At 36.3% G+C, this 22,996-nt stretch overlaps 1 protein-coding gene across 3 annotated transcripts in view; it reads left to right on the forward strand.

Annotated features, from left to right (window-relative positions):
* The window catches only part of Ccser1 (coiled-coil serine rich protein 1), a 1,127,242-nt gene that overhangs the window by 408,028 nt on the left and 696,218 nt on the right, over window positions 1-22,996 (forward strand). For all 3 annotated transcript variants that reach the window (XM_021165504.2, XM_029478490.1, XM_029478491.1), the window contains exon 7: window positions 19,141-19,215. In XM_021165504.2, coding sequence (XP_021021163.1) covers window positions 19,141-19,215 — 75 coding nt within the window. The remainder of the gene's footprint in view (window positions 1-19,140; window positions 19,216-22,996) is intronic.

Consider the following 22,996-nt stretch of genomic DNA (forward strand, 5'->3'; position numbering starts at 1 on the left):
AATTAATGATCTTGCAAGACAAAGAATGTTATATTTTACAGTGGTACTTTTTTATTTTTATTATTAAAAAATTAAAAGATAACATTGATATGAAATTTCTTACAACATAGAAGCAAAGTTTAGACTAGGCATAATCATAAATACAGAAAAAGACTGGAAAAATTAAATTGATATTTTATTTGTTTTCATTTGGTTGTTGGAATATTCTTTTTTCCATTTTACTCATCTCTGTATATATTTGTGAAACCTATGTATTTAATTTTTTTCATCAAACTTGGACTTTCCTTACTGGTCTATCTATCCTAGAACATATCAAATAATTAGAGGTAGGGACTATGTTTATTGAACTCATACCACAGTGTCAGCATTTTTGGAAAGTTCCTTTAGTGTTTATTAAATGCCCTTAATAAAATTAGAGCAGAATTTGATTGGTTGCTAAACACACTAAGAAAATCCAAAAAATGAAAAGACAAATCACGAGGAACACATGCATCAACCACACCATGAAGCTGCTCAGCAACAAATAATTTGGACCCAACCATAAAGATTAGGAGCCAGAGACAGCTTATCACCTCGAAAAGAGTAATAATTTAATACAACGACTCATCTATAAAACATTTTTGGGGGGTTTTCAAGATAGGGTTTCTCTGTGTATCCCTGGGTGTTCTGAAACTCATTCTGTAGACCAGACTGGTCTTGAACTCAGAAATCCTGTGTCTCTGCCTCCCAAGTGCTGGAGTTAAAGGTGTGTGCCACCACTGCCCAGCATTATAAAACATCTTTAAAGTGAAGAATTGTACATGGAACTTAAAGTTTAAAGATGATGAATGATCAGAATTTGGTTATAGAATTAGAAACTGAAATGTCATAAAATTAGAGCAAATAAATTAAAGATGAATTTAAACGATAAGATAAACTTAAAACAAGATAAAATTATAACGTTGAATTCACTTTGACAAAACTGACAGAATCATCAGCAAAGGTAGCTAGTTTAAAGCACATTGCTGGTCGGACTGGAAGGGAATTGTGCCCCTGATCAGGCCGGGTTTTCTGCTTCCCTACAGAGACAAAGTTTGGAGCTGAGACAAAAGGATTGACCATCTAGAGACTGCCATATCCAGGGATCCATCCCATAATCAGCCTCCAAACGCTGACACCATTGCATACACTAGCAAGATTGTGCTGATAGGACCCTGATATAGCTGTCTCTAGTGAGACTACGCAGGGGCCTAGCAAACACAGAAGTGGATGCTCACAGTCAGCTATTGGATGGATCACAGGGCCCCCAATGGAGGAGCTAGAGAAAGCACCCAAGGAGCTAAAGGGATCTGCAACCCTATAGGTGGAACAACATTATGAACTAACCAGTACCCCGGAGCTCTTGACTCTAGCTGCATATGTATCAAAAGATGGCCTACTCGGCCATCACTGGAAAGAGAGGCCCATTGGACTTGCAAACTTTATATGCCCCAGTACAGGTGAACGCCAGGGTCAAAAAGTGGGAGTGGGTGGGTAGGGGGGCTAGGGGGAGGGTATGGGGGACTTTTGGGATAGCATTGGAAATGTAAATGAGGAAAATACCTAATTAAAAAAAAGAACTCTTAAAAAAAAGACACATTGCAGGTGAGATCTGTTTTGCTGAGCTAGGATTGTCATGCCTGTGACATGACGTGATTGATTTCCTTTAATGACTGGCTAGATGTGAGTTCTGGCACTATCAAGAAATTGTGATTCTTCAATTAAGACAGTTCTCTGATTCTCTAGCAGTGTTTATATTTATACATCTTATCACAGTTTGACATAAATGTCCTTTGGGAGTAGTCAATGACTTTTTTCCTAACTTCAAATTAAACAAAGAATTACCTGCTTTGTTAAGCTACTCCATGTGCACATATTTTGAGAGGGAATTCAAATTGGCTATCACTCTGAAATCTTATTTATGCCAAGTTTACTTTTCATTATCATTTAGTATGTTTACCAATGTCTGAGAAGCTCCTTATTCATTTGCGTCATTCACAGGAAAAGACACTCAGCCTTATGTAAATTGCTCTATTTTATATTAAGAACCTTCAAACAAAGGGCCAGCCCCTGATTGCTCCTGTGGGACACCCTCTGAAGGAATAAAAAGGCCCATTGCTTTGCTGTAGATAATTTGGGTTATTGGGCAGGTTAGAATTAGTTACAAATGACAAAGTTAGAGATTAGTAACTAGAATCATACCAGAAGATCAGAATTAGGCAAAGAGCAAGTGTCTCAAGGCCAGAAACATTTGTTGGGGTAGTGTCTCTCCCCCCACCCCATTATTGGGTACCAGAAAGAATTGATCAACTTCTTTACTTTGTGAGTTTAAGCATACAATCTTATTCTCACCTTGTGAATCTGTACTGATTTTATATGGATACTATATGGTTAAAAGAAATAATATTTACTTCTAAGTCTTCTTTTTTTTCTTGTTCACATATGACATATTTATTATTAGAAAACTTTCTACATATATAAAGTACATGTAAATCATATCCACTATACATTCCCCCTCCAAGTCCTCTAGCAAGCCTCTAACGACTCCTTCCCAACTTCATGTGATCTTTTGTAATGCCTTACTAATTTCAACTAGTGATTTCCATCTATGTATACTCCTAAGTCTTCTATTAGGTATAATCTGTTAGTATCTCTACATATGGCTATTTGAGTATGTCATTTACAACATTAGTGATTCCTTTATCATTTATTAGGGATATTTCCTGTTGCTCTTAAAATTATTCTAACCTTCTTCTGCAATGATGCCATATCCTTGAGAGTTATAGGTTAATTTGATTCTGAATATTTTAAGTCTGTTGTTCTCTCACATGGACCAGTGTGAGACTCCATGCTAGTTGCCATCTATGGAGAAAACAAGTTTCTCTGATGAAGGTTGAGAGATGTGTGGCTACAAAACCCCAGGAAGAGTAAGTTTGCTTCTGTATGCTCTCCTCTGGGGCTTATCACATATCTGACCTCTTTGGTTGACCCGGATAATGGTGCAGAGTTTGGGCTCCATCAGGTGGTATAAGATTTAAAAGTAGTTGATTACTTTCAGGAAATGTATACCACTGTTGTACCAGTGGGCATAGCTTGCCAGTCTGGTTGGTACAGTTTATAGCATTCTCAGCTGAGCAAGACTGGTGATTGCTTTTCTCATCTGGAAGCATGCCAAACGTTCCAGCATTGTGATGAAGCTTCCAGCTCAATACTAGCTTGATTCCTCCATGTTCTGTGATTCAAGCCTGTGATGTCTTCAGTAATACAGTTTTACTGTTGAGTTTTGAGGGTAATTAAAAGCACTGATAATAGCCTATATGTTTGGGGGAGGGTAGTCTATGGGAACTCACTATACAACAACTCTAAAAGAGGTAACCGATTCCGAATTTTTTTATTTATTAGCCTGTATTGTACAGTAGGGATATTTCTAGTCCATTATAGTAATTCCATTTAAACATTTTTGTTTATGAGTATGCATATACTTTAGGAAATTTCTAGAGTAGCAGGTTGTCATGTGAATATTTTGAAAGATGTTTATTATAAAAGCCAGTGAAGTTGCACATAAAAACTCAGAGTAATTGTAAAAATGTACAAAGCAAGTGTAATTTCAGACTAGACAAAGTCTCAACATTGTTTCTGGAAGGTAAGCACAATGTTTCACCATTAACCAACGGTATAGGCATTTTATAGCTATTGGAAGAGGAATGGGCAGTTGTTTTTAAAGATTATAACCAATGGTTTGTTAACAATGCTCCAGTGGAAGGCCAAACAACCCAGAATCTATGGGCAACAAAAACTGAACTCAATGAGCCTTTAGAGAAAGTGAGAGGCACAAGTTTTGGGGGTATGGAAGGAAGGTGGATCTGGGAGAAACTGGAGGCAGGATGAATGTGAAAAAAACACATTATATAAAATTATTATCACAGAACACTCTAGGTCCATATAAAACTGAGATGCCATTATATAGAAGAAAATAACAATTTCCTGTAATTTTGGAATACTCAACACTGTAGATATATTTTCTAGTCTAAACTGTGAACTATACTAACTAAAAATACTCTTGTTTCCAGATATTTCTTTTACCAATACATCTGAAGCAATGATTGATAATTATACAATTTTATTTTCCCATCTAAAAATTTTAGGAAAATACATTAGTAAAATATCTTTACTGTCATATATACATTAATTTTCCAATCATGACTATAGACCTTACATCTAGCAACCCATCAGTCACTGTGTTTATTCCTATATTAAAAAGAAAAATTTGGTACAGTGTCTTTTAGAACCCATCTTGGCCACCTAGACCTGAACTGTTTTTTTGTTTGCTTGTTTTTGTTTGTTTTTTTAGATTTATTTATTATATGTAAGTACACTATAGCGGTTTTCAGACACACCAGAAGAGGGCACCAGATCTCATTGTGAGTGGTTGTGAACCACCATGTGGTTGCTGGGATTTGAACTCAGGATCTTCAGAAGAGCAGTCAGTGCTCTTAACCACTGAGCCATCTCTCCAGCTCTAGACCTGAATTGTTCATACATCTAAAATATCTTAGACTCAGACATTTCCTCTCTATTTTCTTAGATAAGTGTAGTTAGTTATGACCCTGAATACTTCTGATTTAATTATAGCCCAAGACCATTCTGTGAGATACATTCTGTGTAACCTCAGCACTCTTAGTAAATGAAGACATCACCTCCAATAGTGCCCAGTGCAAGTTCAAGATTTGACCTTCATTTATGTATTTTAGATGTTCTGTATTCTGTGAGCATGTGGCAGCTGTGTCTGGGACTTCATGTATGCTCAGAACTGTTTAAGGTCTGGCCAGAAATACTCAGAGGAAATGAATTGATTTAGGTTGAAGTCATCCTTCACAAGAGAATAAGAATGCTTCTCACATAAAATAAACTAGAGAATGGGAAGGCAAAAGTGTCAGTCATTAACTGTAAGAAGATATGTTTTAAAGTCTACATTTTCATTTGGAGAAAAGTGGAACAGTAGAGGTTACTGGAAGACAAAAGGGAAATCATTGTACTTTGAGAGTATGAACATCTAGTCCTCATTTAGGGATTGGCCTCCACTTATCATTGTTGGTTTTTGATTACTGCTGAGAGAACATCCAAGCAGGCACAGGATATATGCCATGTGCAGCAGGAATGAAGGGAGTGGGCCAGCATCCACACAAGCTACTGAAAACTCACAAAGAGGTTTCCTATCCTCAGCAGTCAGTATGCTAGATTAGTGAAACCTGGCTTGCAGGCTCCTTTTACTTTGTATATAATTGTGAAACCATCCGACAGAGCTCAAGAGTCTCTCTAACAAACTATTTCTGTGTGCCGTGATTAAGGAACCTGTATTGTCTTTTTTACTTCATCATATGACTAAGAACAAGCCTGTTAATGTTTGGTCAGGAAAAATAGTGTAAAATTCTAAAATCAGGACACAGGAATTTAATACTTGCCAAAAAGTAGCTTGAATAAACCAATTTTCATATATAAAAATTAAAAAAAGTAGTTCATTTGTATTATCTCATAGTATAGCAGTCTTTACAAAATGATATCAGCAGTCTATTGAAGTAACTATGTGTATTTCTATGAATTTTGGAGTGATAATAATATGTCTTTAAAATTAAGGTTAACACATTTAGGTGACCATTAAACTATTAGACCTAGAAATGACATTATTATTATTATTATTATTATTATTATTATTATTATTATTATTATTATTATTTTACTTACTTGAAGGGTTTAAATATAAAAATATTTCACTTACTCGCTTATTCACACTTTTTTTGTATGAAAGGGTTTTAACACACTTGATCATGTTTTGCTTCAGAAATCCTTATAAGCAAACTATAATCCTACAAGACAGGTCCATTGACCAAGCTTTCAGGGGAAGCCCAATTAATGGAGCCATGCTATAGAATTATGACATTCAATAAATATTAATAATGTGAACTCACTTCACTGTGTGCCTTAAATAATCTAAATAAATAGATCATTTTATATGGCTGGAGGTTTTCCACATGAAAAATGAAAGCATGCAAAAGAATCCAAGGTCAGCATTCTAGAGTGATCCTCAGGAACGGCTAGAAGTGAAGGACATTCTGTTACACAGGCAAAGGAAATGAGCACACAAAGTTTATTTTTTATGAAAAGTATAAAGTCCAGTAAAGGTTAGAAGCTAGGAGCATATTATACTCCCATGGTGTTTGGCTATACTATGACTGAGCTATTCTTGTAAAAGCTATTAGTCTCAAAATAGGCTGGGCTCTACATGGAAGTTACAGAGATAGAGTAAAAAACATATGTGTGTTCTTATTTCATCACCCTACTATTTTAGGGGAGTGCACTATTTAAGAAGCCAATGGTGATGAATGGTTGTTACTATAACTGGACAATTCACTCCAAATTTGCCTGTTTTCCCTAATGTCCCATTCCTTAATACATGATTTTAACAGGGATACAATTTAACAATTATTCATTATATCTTCGTACGAATATGATTTATGAAAGTTCCTTAGATATTCTTGTTCTTAATGGTATTAATCATATATATTAACATGCATAAAATCTTTTATTATTTTTGTTTGATTGTTATTTATTTATTTTATTGTTATCTATTTATCCTATCCTCACCTTCTCTTCTCTCCTCTCCTCTCCAGTCATGTACCTGTACCTCTGCTCCCTCAACACATCCATTCCTCTTCTCTTTCTCTTCAGAATAGAAGATCTTTCACATGGATATCAATGAGTCTTGGAATATTACCTTGAAGTGGGACTTCTGTTAAAGGTAGAAGCAGCAGTCCATTTAGGGGAAAAGGTCCTAAAGGCAGGCAACAGAGTCAGAGACAATGAATCCTCCCATTGTTAGGAGTTCTAAATGAAGACCTAGCTGCACAACATATGTGCAAAGGTCTAAGTCAGTTCCATGTATTCTTTCTGGTTGGCAGTTCAGTTTCTGTGAGCCTCTGTGGGCCCAGGTTAGATGATTCTATAGCTTTCTTGTGGTGTCCTCTTGTCTCCTACAATCCTTTCCCCCCATCTTCTGCAGGATTTCCTCGGGCTCTGCCTAATGTTTTGCTGTGGGTCTCTGTATCTGTTCCCATCAGTTGCTGGGTGAAACCTCTCTGATGATGGATATGACAGGCTCCTGTATACACGTATAGCAGAATAACATTAACAGTGTCAGGGGCAGGCTCTCTCTTGTGGCATGAATCTCAAGCTGGCCCACTCATTGGTTGGGCCATTCTCTCAATTTCTGCTCCATCTTTTACCCATTCACGTTTGGATCTGGGAAAAATTGATATTTGAAGTTATAGTGGCTGGGATGGTGTCTTAATCCCTCCATTGGAAGTCTTGCATGATTAAAGGAGATGGCCATGTCATGTTCTATATCCCCCATTGCTAGTAGTCTTAGCTAGGGTCACCCTCAAGCGATTCCTGGGAGATTTCATTGCCTTATATTTCTAGCTCATCGCAGAGATGTCACACCTCGTTCCATTTGTCTCTCCCAGTCTTGTCTTCAGTATCCTCTTACCACTTGATCCCACTTGTTCCTATGCATATCTCCCCCCCCCATCTATGCCTATTCTATTTCTCCTCAGTTATTATAGGTTTAATTGCTGATTTCTGAGTTAATCTTTGTTGGGTGGGGTTTTGTTGATGTTGTTTTGTTTCTTTTTTCATTTTTTTTTTCCTCTTGATTTTCTGGCCAGAGTTGCCTTCATTTCTGGTGACCAGTGAGTCTTTAGGTACAGTAAGGTATCTCTTCTGTGTTTTTCTGTGGCCTGCATAACCTCTAGGGTTTGGGTGCCAATATGTCCTCTAGAGTCTTTAATAAAAGCATGGCCTGGAGTCCCGGCTGCTGGTGTGACTTCTGGGAATGTGGGCAGAACTGTGGGCCAGAAAATGGAGGCCATGGGATTGTAGAGATTTTAAGCTTGTACATTGTGCTTTAAGGAGAGTTTTCAGCATAGAGCTTGGGGCAGGGTCTTGTTTATTTATGTTTTTATGATTATATGAGTTTATTATGTTTATGTTTTGACTACCATCTTCTCATCTATCAGTAGTGTATGCCATCTGTGCGATGCTGACCATTATCACTTGAAAAAGAAATGTCCCTCCAGGTCCCTACATTAACAGATCCCTCGTTCTTTTTTGTTTTCCTTTGAAAGCCATGGATGAAGGCATGCTGAATACATCCTATCCCTTGAATAAGAAATGTTGCATACATAAATTATTTGTGGAATTCTTTTATGAGCATTTGTTTTTTTTCTTTCCCACTTAGGCCTTTGCTCATTTGCTCATTCTGTGTGTAGGGATAGTGTGAATGATTTTAAATTATGTGCCAACATTGTGGTACTTATCATTCAGTTTGCTCCACCTCTGCCTTTGGGAGCTGTTCCATGTTGGCCAGGTTTCTCTTTGCTTTGCTCTGACCATTTTGTTTTATAATCACTCCCTTACTTTATAACAGAAACATTTCTAGAAGCTTCTTACGCAGTCCATGCCAATACTTGACCAAGTTATTAGTTATTCATTTAATAGAACAAACCAAAATTTAGGAATTCTGTGATTCTAAGAACATGTTAATAAATTATAATACTTGTTAAAATGGCCATATTTAGAGTAAGGCAAAAGTACTTTCTTTATTTGAGGAATAAGAATATTTCAACTAGAATTAATATAGATTTTTATATTGTGCTATAAACATAGCTTATTGAGAAATATTATACTTTCTATACTGATAGGATCAAGAAATGGACACTTGTGAATCAGAAAACAGATATTACTTTCAAAAAGAATAGAAGGGCATTGTGTTTCTCAGTGCTAATTAAGTGAGTTCATGTTATGTTCCTCACACACAGAATAGTAAATGCTGTAGTGCTCAAAAGTCAGCAAAATTTTCTGGTTTAGTTAGTCATGTGTCTTTTCCTTCAAACCCCTGCTACCCTAGTGTAGTGTGCTGGGGTCAGCAAGCACACTCTACCTTGTTTTACATAATATCAGGTGGGCAGTGCGGTTGAACTGGACTGAATTGATGGCCAAACATTTTAACTCTCTGTCAGAATACAGGGTATACTATATCTCAATGCATTTTCTCACATTAAACTTGGAAAATATATCATAGGAAAAATTCTTTAATGTTCGTGTTTCATTAGGGGTGACCACTGACTAGAATCCGCAAAGCAAACAATTTACTTTTCTTTTGTGTTGTTGTGTATTTAGAAATATTCTCTTCAAGTAGCTTAGGCTGGTCTTCAACTTATACTTCTCCTGTCACATCATCCAGAGAACTGGGATTCTAGATGTACATTACTGTATCCAATTTGGTTTTATTTATTTCTTGTAGATTTTGCTTTCTTTTAAAAAACAAGCTTTAGTTCAACATATGCACACAGCATGTGTATAGTTGCTTTTTCTAACCAATATGGGTGACTATAGTAATCTTGACTTCTCTCCTGGTCACCTGAGCTGATTTGAGGATGAGAGGTATAATGCATAAGATGATATGTCAGAGTTAGGACTCAGAAAGACGGTATATCTACCCAGACACTAGTAAAAAGAAAATCTTTGTTATTAGTATATGTTCACAAAATGTGTGTGCACGTTTGTAATCACTGGAATACACAGACCATGACATGTATATGAATGTCAGAAAATAACTTTAATTCTCTCTACCACCATGGTCTCTGTCCCAGAGATTAATGTTATACATGACATTCTGTGACATGCTCTCTCACCCAGTGAGCCATACCTGAAGTCCAAAGTAGTTTGATACATGGTCTGGCCTTGTATATCTTCTATGTGCATATAGAATCTGCCTTATGGTTCAGGAGAAAGGATAATCAGTTTCTCCTCATTGTTTTTCCATGTTCATGGGCTTTCAGTTAAACCTGTTGTTATCTGCTTTGCTTGTAGGGGAATTAGTTCTCAATATACCAAAATAGATTTTAAATAAAAACAAAGAGAAAAGTATAAGTGCTAAAATTAGATTTTTATTGTTATCAAAAGCATTAAAGAAGAGAATAATATTTCCTACCTTTCTCTTACAATTTTATCTAAAGTATCCTTGTCTGTTTTGTATGTCTTTTATTACAAGTGTCAAAAGCATATCGATATGTCTTCACAAAAGTGCCAGTCTGTGAGACACAGACACATCGCTTTTCCTGTAACCTCTGCCTCTCCCCTGTTTCTGCCTACTTCAGATTTTTCCTTCTGCAAACCATCTGCTCAGGAATTTTTCCACAATGAGATGCTTCTCTGTGGTAAAATATTTTTAATAGTTTAGCTATGTCCCCTTTCCTACTTTAATATAATCATAAACCAACACTGTATTCACTATTTCAGTTGTTACAGATAAAGTAGGATTAAATGTATGATGAGGAAAATTGAATATTTGTTAAATACAAATTAGTCTGTGGAAATCTTGGGCTAAAATTTGTATAATTTAGAGTTTGAGGTCATTTGCATTTCATCACTCATGGAAAGACTAAAAATACCTGTCCATAAGTGTTTGGTGTATTTACTACTACCTCACAATCTTTGGAAATGGTATGTCAACAAAATAAAAATAGATGAGAGACTATACACTTTTTATGAACCTCAATTAGAACAAGACTTTTAAACTGCAACCGTAACCATACAAGCCTTAAGAAGTAACTGGGAAAGACAAACAGAACAGGAAAAAAATCCACTTCTCTTTAATATGTTGTTTTAAAAAGTGAGACATAGGGCGAAACTAAGTAAAGTCTGCCCTCAAATGTATGTGACATGGGATGCAACAATAAATAAGCCAATAGTAACCAACAGCATCTCCTAGCCAGATGCACAGGTGCATGAAGATACAACAGGAAATGCTGGAAATATTCTGCAGTTTGAATTTGCTGGTGGTTATATGTGTGAGTTTATTGGCAAGCTCCCATAAAAGTATAAAAAGTTGCACTAAGTGAAAATTTACAAATTAGTGTATGTTTCTCTTGTAACAAAACATCAACTTAAAAAGACAAAAGTTTATTTGGCTCACTGTCTGGGAGTTTTCAACTCCCAGTAGTTTATCATGATGGAAATATGCTATATGTGAGAGCTCGCTACATAGAGGTTCAGGAGAAAAAGAAACAAGAAATAGGAGCAGGTCACAATATGCAATCCAAGGATGTAGTCTCATGTGACTTGAAGAATTCTTACTAGGACAGGCCTTGGAGAGTATTCAATACTTCCCCAAAGCATCAGTCATTGATGACCGTGGGTAACCGGGGGTACATATCCACATCATAAGTTAAGGGAACTGTATTCTAAAAGCCACATTAACCGAGTAGTCTAAAGTCTCTGACAATGCATGAGTAAAAATTATATCAGCCAGAATGTGTACGTATTGTCTCAAGAAACACTAGTCAACTTGCAGTTTGCAAACACTTCACTAACATCACTAAATACTAATGTCACATATAACATGAGACTCAATATATAGAAAAGAAATTAAGATCACCTGCTTGAGGCAGAAGTACAAAGGGGAGATCAAATTTGGATAAAATAATTTAAAGGCAGGAATTTTTTTTTAATCACGAATTTTCTTTGGTGTTGGAAAGAGTGTGTTACCTATTTGACTTAGAACTGGACATGCAAGTGAAAGACACCTGTTAAAAGTAGGACAGGCTTCTTACAACCTATCACATCTAGAGCTGTCTCTGGCATGCAAGGAACCAGTAGAGTATTGCATGAAACAAAGGAGAACCAGTGGGCGGCGATATTTTCTTCTCTGGGAGTATACCTCCTTTACGTTTCCATGGAATTACTGAGCTTTTTCCAAAGTCTAAAATACAACCAAAGCATATGAAGCCCTAATTCTAACAAACTATTTTTATAACAACAATGTGAGTTAATATATGTTGTAACCTTTCAAAAATGTAAAAAAGCAACATGAGTGTTTTTCAATTTTGTGAATTTGTATCATGCTAAGCAATTGTGTTAATATTAAACTGTTTGAATAAAAGGGCAAGTTAATTAAGATTTGAAGTATTGATAATACTTAACTCCAGAGATTTTGTTGAAATTTTGTTTAGAAGAATAAACATGCCCAGATAACACATGAATTGTAAGTCACTGGATAGAATTGCACAAACAGTAAGGTAAAAATAAAAACACTTTTCTTTGGCTTGTGTTATATTTTGTTTTTCACAGGTTCATATTTATGTACAGTTCATCTGATGTTTTCATGTGAGATTGATTCCTTGCTTCAAACAGTTATGGCAAAAACTTCTAAGAGTAACAGAACTAAAGTAACACCATACAAATTGAGTTTATAGTTAGGCCAGAACAAATCTTCACTAGAATGGCTTTCTAGTGAAATTCTAGTGATACTGGGAAAAAGCTCTGAGCCAGCCTCTTTGAGCTAAGCATTTTAAACACTTATATAAGGCAAGCCCTGTAGAAACATTGCTTAAAAAACAGTCTGCTACAAGACTTGATTCTTGTCTTACCGGAACATAAAACCTATATGTAGGGTATATGGTACAAACATCTCCACAGCTAGGGGCACGGCACTTTACAAGTACAGACCCTTCAACACAAGAATCAGAAATTTGACTTTCTACAAGCTGTTCTAGCAGCACAGAGTCACATTTTTTCATAACATTTAAAAATCAAATTCTGTAAAATTCTTTCTCATTTCTCATGTTAGAATTGTGAAGTGAAGTGGATAGCAGAAGAAACTTTTTCTAACATAGAACTGACTCACAATAATTTGAAATTCATACTATTTCCTGTGCTTTCCTATAGTCACTTGACTTTGGAATTAATATTTCCTGGATGTTGATTGGTAAGTAGCTTAGCAGATTTGAATAAAATTAGAACTTAAAGATAGCCACTAACTGGTATTTTCCAAACTTTTATGTTTTGTTCAGTTTTTATGTAAAGTCCTTCTGAGTCATTTAATGTACTAAGTGCAGTGTAGATTACATAAAGTGATGCTAAAGTCTCGGTGCTAATACTTCTTTTCCTTGGATTTTAGACAAAAGCCAGAAGAAATATAATTTTAATATATATTTACAATGTACCCACTTCATTGTAAGTGAATTGAAATGCCATTAAATAGAAAGTCTAAAAAAGTGATGCATCTACCATTCTTTGGAATATTGGTGTCTATGAACTAAAGCCACTATTGTTCATTAAACAATGCTAATTGAGCTTTTTCTTTGTTTTTGTTATGGTTTTCTGCAGTTCTCTATATCTATATTTGAAAATCAAATTGAGAAGTGTAGATTTCATGGTAATTTTGGCTTTCAACAAGACCTGCCTGGTTGATGGAACTTCAACGGCAGAATTTCCTCAAACTGAGTGGCCTATGGCTATGTCAGTGGAGCATTTATTCAACTGGCAATTGTTGTAGGTATGGAGCACAATGTGGATAGTACAGTCCCTGCACACATGTGCCTGGGCTAGGTAAAAAGGGGGAGTTGAGTAAGCCAGAGGAAGCAAACCTTTAAGCCGCATATCACCATGGCCATGACCTCTTGCTGGATCTTGCTGGTCAGTCGATACAAAATTCACCACTAGGAGAGTGAGGATGATTATAGGAAAAGCAGAAAAAAGATGCAAGAGACAGAGATGAGAGGCTGCTGGTCAATACCATGCCAGCAGCAGATGTATTTTCTCAGTGTCTTTTCAAGGCAAACAAAAAAGAGTATGACCAAGTCCAGGAAGTCAAACAATGACCACAAATGTGTATGTGGAGAGTTTGTGGTATATAGTATCGATGTTTGACTAAGCCCATTTCTTTCATCCTTAAACGGTCTCTCAGGGATATTTGAATAAGTGGAGGAACTTGGCAGGATATAATGTATGTCTTAACTAAAACAAGACAAATGTTGGCAGACTCATTCATGATTAATCACAAGCAAGAAGTCAGCAAGGTCTAACTTCAGATGTGCTCCCCACAGCCTCTGCTTCATATCCTGCCTGCAGTTCCTGCCTTAGCTTTTCTCATGATGAACTGTAACCTGTAAGCCAAATAAACCCTTCCCCTCCCCTTGTTGCTTTTTGTCTAACTCTTACCACAGAAAGAGAAAACACACTAAGACAGTGGGCATGGCTTTTTTTTTTTGCATTTTATTTGCTTATTCCCATTAGGAAGAGTTTCTCTGAGAAAATGCTCTAAGAATATATTGACACATTTTATGTTACTGCCTATTCTCAGTAACTTGTTCTTGCTTTTAGCAAAGTGAATTAATGGTAACTCCTATGTCTTTTTAAAACAGTTAGTTCAAGGACATTTATTTAATTATATTTTGAAAGGATTATGATAACATTAAAACATTCCACTCTAATTTTGTATAATTGTTGAATTTTATTTGAGGGTGAACTATAAAAAAGACATTGGTAGGGAAGGAGAAAAAAATATCTTAGGGGCAATCCAGTACTCTAGACCTGGAAAAAGAATAATGGAGAGAGAGATTTAAATGAAGAGTGGGCTGGGAAAATGCCAAGGACCAGGTTTAAGAGGGGTTCCTAGGAAGGGATGTCTAGAAGCAACAAAACAAACAATTCATAGTCAAATTATGGGTTAAAAGCTGATGGCTTATGGTACCTTTTCAGATTGATCTGTGTGTGTGTGTGTGTGTTCTATGTCTCTCTGTCTCTATCTCTCTGTTTTCTTTTCTCTCTGTCTCTCTATCTTTGTTCTCTCTCTCTCTCTCTCTCTCTCTCTCTCTCTCTCTCTCTCTCTCTCTGTGTGTGTGTGTGTGTGTGTGTGTATGCGCGCGCGTGCGTGTATATGCACTTGTGTCCTTGTGTGCACCTATTTTGCTGGAGACAGCTTTTTCTTGCTAGTCTAAAAGCTCTCTGGTTAACTCATTTTGTTTTGCAGTTCCAAAGCAAAAGGAGTCTTCTATTTATATATCAATTCAGTCATTACCCAGATTCCCTTGATCCCTTAATAGAATCAGCATCCTATGACCCCAGCCCCTTGATTCTTACGACAGCAAGCATTAACATGGACAAAAAGAAACCTGGGTGGGACCCCAAACTGAAATTATCATTCCTACCTGAGCCTAGACTTAAACTCCTTCTGCTCCAGGATGCCCTTGAACTCAGAAATCTGCCTGCACTTTTATGCATAAACAAACAAACAAACAAAAACTGGTTGGAATCTTGTGCTTCAATTGCCCCTCCCTTAATCTCTTTATCTCCTTCCTTAGTATCTTTCTGACAAGCTCGATCATAATGCAGCTGTCTCTGTTCCTTTAGATCTGTGGAACTCCTTATGCCATTAATATTGCATCCTTATATTTTGCACATTTAAGAAATTATATATTTTTTTAATCTTGTTTTCAGCATTCTTTCTCACAGCCTTTAAGGACTGTCTTGAAGGTCACAGTATTCTGACCTTCAAGGTCACAGTATCATTTTGCTGAGACATTAGACATGCCCTCACATCCTAGTCTCAGAACTCATGCTGTCTCTTATTATCATGGAGTCATGAACCTTGGCAGAGAGGATATTCGTCAAAGGAGAAACATGGAAATATGTACATTTTTATAGAAACAAGCCTTATATCCACAGCAGCCATTACCTCTCACGCAGGCCTATGCCCTGATGGCTCTCTTCCAGGGGCTGGAACCATGTCATTTTGTCTTTTATTTGACCAAGCAGCATTCAGCATGTCCCTCTTTCTGTTTCAATTTAAGAGTGGAGATGTTGACCATGAGTAGTTACAGAGCCCTTAACTTGATTGATGCAGACTTCAAGGAGAAACAAAACCAATAAGAATAAACCAACTGCAAATATCAACAAATTTGCCCAGGGATACTAAAGGTTGTATTCATGTACAGCAAAGATAAAAGCTACACACACTTCCACAATTGAAATAGATACCACTCTACAGTTACAAACATGCATGATCTTATGATGTAGGGAATCCATCTCCAAAGCCAACTTAGAATTGTTCCAAAGCCCCTTTAAATGAGACTAAATTTTAGACCAGTCATGTTCAGAGATATTATACTCTAAGGGAGTTATGCAGATCTAAGAGAATAGGTAATGGCATTGCACTGAGAGCCTAATCTTAATATTTTTTTGAATTTGATTTCCCATAAATAGAAGTGTTACTTCTAAAGCATTAAGCCTATCCTGAAGTTCTCTGTCAATATTCCCCTGGATCGTGAGTGCTTTTTTTTTTTTTTAAATTACATGTATTTATTGTGCACAACAATGTTTTGAAACATGGCCATATTGACAAATGGCCAAATCAAGCCACTTGTGCTATAATTTCTGCGCATACTTTTTAAAAATTTTTAATATTTTTTATTACATATTTTCCTCAATTACATTTCCAATGCTATCCCAAAAGTCCCCCATACCCTCCCCCCACTTCCCTACCCACCCATTCCCATTTTTTTGGCCCTGGTGTTCCCCTGTACTGGGGCATATAAAGTTTGCGTGTCCAATGGACCTCTCTTTCCAGTGATGGCCAACTAGGCCATTTTACACATATTTGGATAAGTGATCTACATGATGTACTATGTGAATTTATTTAACTAAGGATATACTAGATAAAACTAGAAATCATACCTATTAAGTGTGTGATCTCCAATATCAAGGCTGCAACTAATCATTTAGATCTCTTGGGAGACATGGTAGCCCTGTATGAAGCCTCTATTTAAAAATCTGGCTGAGAAAATGTGGCTATATCATGGGAGGGATTCAGCCCAAAGGACTCAAAATCTCTGGATATAGCTTTAGATGCTAGATGTTGAGTGGGTCTAAGTTACCACAGAGGCAGAAAAAAAATCTGTAATATTTCCAGAATGCCCTGTAGGCCTAAGCAGCTCTCTTCAGGTTTTATTGGTGCTTTTGTAAGGTAATTGCCTCAACAATATATTTGTCACATCTTTATTAGAATTTGTTTTTGTGATTGCACCTGTTAGACAAAGCAAAAGTCAGTGTAAGGCTGGTCTCTGCTCTGGCAGATGTCTGCCAAAGCAAAAGAGGTAACTTCTTTTAGGCGGTAGAGCCAAGATTTGAGATAACCACCAAATTTTCTTTTAATATTGTTAATTTTGCCTTAGGGTTCAAATATGCCCCTGTTCCAGTCAATGCATGATACAAAGCCTCCCTATTTTTTTCTCTTTTGAAGGATAATTCTTTTCTGGCCTCTTCCTCCAAATTAAAAGCACCACTCAGATAGGGTAACTTGTCTTCCAATTCAGTTTCACTTTTAGAAACACTATTTGCCCATAAAACCTTTGGCATTGGGTTGTGGCAGGTGTGATGGGGATAGAGATGGCTTTCTGAAGAAATAGCTCTAAAGATTATTGTTAAAGCAAACTAGATTCCTGTAATTTTATAAGTTTTAAACTTAAATATGTTTATATATTTATATAAACTTATTAAAGGGATAATTGAAGTTAACCTACAATGGGACTAAGTCATAGATTGCCAAATGCCTAGTGCCATCCATGAGATCCCTTCCTTCCTATTGTCAGTTAGAAATATCCCAAGACCCTCCATATAATGAAAGCTACTGCTACTGCTTTTGGTTTTCCAACAAAACTTAATGGTATTATTGTATTGTTGAAAATACCTCACACTTCAGGTCCAGGACCTGGGGAACTAAAGCTGATACTGGCAAGGAAGCTTCCTTTCTGCTAGCTAGCTATCATAGCATTGAGAGGTGCCATTCAAGCTGCTGGGAAAAACAAGTCATGAACAGTCTTACCTACAAGAAAGCCCTTCAAGCCATAGTAGTAATCTGGCTGATAAGACATGCTCATATATGCAATAGTGGCACAGTGTTGTATGGATAACCAATCACTTTCTGGTTAAGTTTAAAGTCTGCTCTAGAGGAGGAAACTCATGAGTCGTTCATGCTGCATTGCTGTCCAAGAATATATGGCCAGAAGCTCATAGACCCCACAGGTGAATCTATTTCTATAACTCTGCTAAACAGACATAATAGTAAACTGACCTCTAAATTCATATCTCCATATCTATCTCCATTGAGATTAGTATGCTTTTCAGTCATAACAGAGATTTTTCATTGAGCAGTGAATATAGGTTAAAGCAGAAATTAAGAGGCTGAAGTGAAGGGAACAGGTGCAAGTTTATCAGCGGTATGCTCAGCCACAAATGGAATTCTGTACTCTCCTTTCTTCAAGACGTATGGATAATTATAGGAGAGGTATTAAAAGAAGGTAGAGGTTGGGAAAAGCCAGGGTGAAAGAGTATCTTCTGAAAATGATATAACCACTGCATTCATATACTCAAAGTAGCTCTGGTTCACTCTACAAGATCAAGATTGTCAACATTCTAGCAAGGGACTCATAAGGTCCCACCTATAGCTGAGGAGCTAATGATATTTGATGGCTACTTGGAGATTTAGAGTCCACTTATTATGACTTTGGCCCCTGGTAAGTTGCACACACTTCAGTGGATGTCCCAATACCCTTGAATATATTGGAAGCAAAGTTGTGATTTCATGGCTTAGAAAAATAAAACAAAATAATGGAAAAAGGCATAATGTTAATAGGGAGAGTGTGGGTGAACTTGGAACATTATTGGGAAATGTGAGTGGCAAACATGATCAAAATTCAGTGTGTACATGAATGAAAATCTCAAGTATTTAATAAAATATTATATTTCATAAAGGATGCTAAATAAAGAAAGTGTACATGTCAGTGGCTAGGAATAGGAAGTCTTAAATCTCTACTTCTGTAGATACAATTGTATTAATTATATGTGTTTTCTGTGCTTAAAGTAAATATAATAGTTTAAATTATCTCTCCAAAAGCACAAAAATGTGATTTTTGGGTAAATATCAGACAGAAAGCCATTGTCATGATGTCATAATGATTCATTATAGTTTGTATTCAGAAGAGAGGTAAATCTATAAATTAAGTGAAAATGTTACATTTTGCCTAACAGGAAAGGTAGCCATTCTATTTAATTAAAATATACATGAATATTGTTTAATTTCCATATAATTTTCCACATAATCTAAATTATTTCTATATTTCTACATTTCTATGTATTTATCTGAACAAGACATTTTGGTTTGGGATTAGGGATGTTGAAAATGGTTTCAAACACAGAGTTTTTGACACAGGGGTCCTTTCTTTGCAGAGTGACGTGAGCCCTTCCAGCAGTACCACCTCACTTCCCATCAGCCCTCTGACTGAAGAGCCGCTGCCTTTCAAGGTAAAAGATAATCACACTCCCCAAAACATTTTTCAGTATTTTGAACTCAGCAAACATTGTGTACCGTATAGTTACCCACAGATGGGAGGTCATCTGCTTTATTCAACTTACCTGGTTGGTTGCCTTTGTCTTATTTTGTTAGCCATGAAGTAGGGTAACATTTCAGCCCCTTTAGTGATGAGATTAGGGCTGTACTTTCCAGTGATCTCACTCTTCTTAAGACACATTGTTTGAAGTATTGTTTTGTTTCATTGTTCTGTTATGACCTAAAGGCTGAAGGTTGAAATATTCATGGAGCAATTGCCCCCATCATCTATGACGTGGGAGCTGTACTGTAACCTTGGGTCTATATGTAGAGATTTTACATCACAAGTTGGTTTACATGGAAGAATCAGTAATATTTATTCTACTTCATTTGCTTTAGCAATACTACTCAATGGTATACAGTTGTTACAAATAAAAATACAAATACACTCTTCTAAACACATTGTCCAAACTAAAGGTCTACACTACAAATAGGAAAATTTACTTGTTGACTGCTAGGGTTAGGGTTTTTAGCTATAGCATAAAGATGAACTGTGCCAAGTACCAAGAATGTAATAATTGATGTTGTTATTTTAAAAGGTCTACAGTAGTCTGGATAAAAAAATAGAATATTGGGATACAATTAAGTTTAAAAGCTTTTGTGGTTTACTTTAAATTCAGAGTAACATATAATTTAGTGTCCACTAGGATATTCATGATAGTTTTATATAAAATTATTATCTGTGGTTTTGCATTTTCATACAATGATTTATGTTATTACAACCCATACTACATATAGGCTGTACAGTGATAGCTAGGACTTCTCTTCATTACCATGTTGCATCACTGAGGTAAGCCTTCCAGAATGCTGTCTACTGAGGATCTTTGCTACTGTCTGTCTACTGTCTACTGTCTACTGTCTACTATCTACTGTCTACTGTCTACTGAGGATCCTATCCATACCTGTTTCATGATTAATGATAGACTTAGTAAACTTATGAAAATCTCATTTATGTATCAAAATACTAGTATCTACTGCATGACACCTATTGGGGTGTAAAAGATTTGACAAAATCAGGCTATACATAGTTTGTGTTTCAAAGTTTAGTATCATTTGGAATTTATTTCATACTATGTGGGACAGAGGTCATAGAAAAATCCACCTTTACAAAGATCTTCATTGAATTTTCAGAGCATCACCAGAAACCTTTTTGTCTTCTTAATATATGGATAAATTACAATGCTAAAAATGAATGTGTTTTTACCAAAGGTTAAAAATAAGTCGTTTATATTCTAGAATCTGCTGATATAAAACTAATGTAGGTACAATTATTTTGTTGGACTATTTGACTGGTTATGAGATCAGTTCTGTTTTTGAGCTAATGTATGTAAGTGGTTCTTGAAAGCAATTAAAGCTTTCAAGAGCCTGAAATATGCAGCATTGGCTTTGAGTGTCCAATGTACTCAAAGTTCGTGGTATTTTACTTATCATTCAAAATTATGATTTATAGTCTTCAAAAACTTTTCACACCTATAAAAACCATCTCATTACTACTTAAAATTATCTAAAATTTAATCTTAATTTAATCAATGTATAGTAAAACTCCAACATTAGCTCATTTTATATAATTGATATATAGTTTATACAATTCACACTGTATAAATGTCATTTATAGAATTGATATTGTAATCTCAGTGGGAGAGGGTGTGCCTAGTCCAGCTAGGACTAGTTGCCCCATTGTGGAATGATACCCAATGGCAGCCCCCTTCTCCTCAGAGAAGGGTAGGGAAACTGGGGGTGGGATTTGTAAGACTGGGACTGGGAGGGGAGCATGAAGGGGGCTGTGATAGGGATGTAAAGTGAATAAAAAATAATAAAAAAAATAATCCAGAGATACTTGAAGTAGGGCAGTGGATTTATATTGCAGTGTTGTAAAGGCTGAGACAGGATATTCCTGGAAATTAGTAGCTATTCAGCATAGCCTACTTGTACTGTTCTTGAGTAATGAGAGAGCCTGTCTCAAAGCAAAATAGGCAAATAATACCTGAGTCATGGTATCCATCAATGTCTTCTGGGCTTCACATGCAAACACACACACAGAGAGAGAGAAAGAGAGAGAGAGAGAGAGACTCACAATGAACCAGTGTGCACTAGCATAAACATGAGATATGCCCACATGTATACCAGAATGTATATGAGAATAAGCACAAGGACACATATAAATATATTTCTCTAACCTGGAAATATTTATTCAATAGAAGTAACTGATTTTCATTACTAAGTACTCACCAGCATAAAAGAGTGAAAACAAAAATAAAAACAACAATGCCCTCCTTCAGTCAGCAGTACAGCTTTCAGAACTGGAAAAACCATATGGATTACATTCTCTGTTTTTTTTTGTTTTTTTTTTTTTTTTTTTTTTGGTCTCAATGACAAATATTTAAGGGAAGCTTTTAAGAAAAGGAATGATGTACGTGGACGCATGGTTTCACATTCTTTAGTCTGTGGTAGCTGGCTTCATGAAGGCAACTTGATGTAAGTCATTTTCTTTATTGCCCTGAGATAGAGTTGAATCCTGGGAAGAGGGTAGGAGCAAGATGAGCCCTTTAAAGGGTAAAGCTCTCAGGGGCTGGAGAAATGGCTCAAAGTTTGAGAGCACTGGCTGCTCTTCCAGAGGTCCCGAGTTCAATTTCCAACAACCACATGGTGGCTCAAGGCCATTTGTATGGAATTTTATTCCTTCTTCTGTTCTGGCTTCCAGGTGTACAGGCAAGCAGAGCACTCACGTACATTTAATAAATAAATCATAAAAAAGTTACACCCTCAGACACCAACTTCATGTAACTAGTTCCTGCCTTACTTCTACAGATCCACCCTTCTGTTCTCTCTGCAGTTTTCCAGTTAGCTAGGTCAGAGCCCTCATGTGCAGTCCCAAAGGCTTTACTAGCAGGCTAGATGTCTTTTAATCCAATCACACTAACATTCAGGCATACCACCAGCTTCATAAACTGTAGTGATCGCACAACCTAAACCCATCATCAAGAAGTAAACAAAGTCACTGTGCATCTGAGGCACAATGCATCGAGGTGGATGGAGGAATTTGCTTTTCTCTTTTCTGCTGGCAAGTAATTAAATAAAGAAGAGAAATCACCTCCTTCCATTGTCATGCCTATTTAGGATTAATGTAGGACTGTTGGGCTTAAAACAAGATGAGTTTTGTCAGCTAAAGTATGCGATGAGGTGGAGTTTCCTTTAAATATCTTCAGAATGACATCCTGACTAAATTGGTTATAACACATAGCACATAAAATAAAGACAAATTGAAAATTATTTTGATGTCTGATAATTACAGCCCTATAATATCTGTGTCTTTATCATTTATTTATTTTAAGAGTTTCTTAGAGGAGTTCTATATTCATATCATTTCTAACCTTCCCTCTTCCCCTGTTACTCCTGTGTTTTTATTTTAAAATGCATGTTTGCTGAGAAATTAACTGTTGTTAGGAATGGTCCACCCTAAGATATAGTAAATTAATGTTACAAAAACTAGATAGTATTCTGAAGACAGCCATAGTGTTTGAAAATTCATCCAGGCTTGCCTTAAAAAACTGCAAAGTCTTGGGATTCAGCCTTTCTTTCCAAATAGAAGTGACAGACAAAATAATGATGTATATCAGCTCTCTCTCTCTCTCTCTGTCTCTCTCTGTCTCTCTCTCTGTCTCTGTCTCTCTCTCTCTCTCTCTCTCTCTCTCTCTC

This window comes from Mus caroli, chromosome 6, assembly GCF_900094665.2.
Source record: "Mus caroli chromosome 6, CAROLI_EIJ_v1.1, whole genome shotgun sequence".
In the NCBI taxonomy this organism is placed as follows: domain Eukaryota; kingdom Metazoa; phylum Chordata; class Mammalia; order Rodentia; family Muridae; genus Mus; species Mus caroli.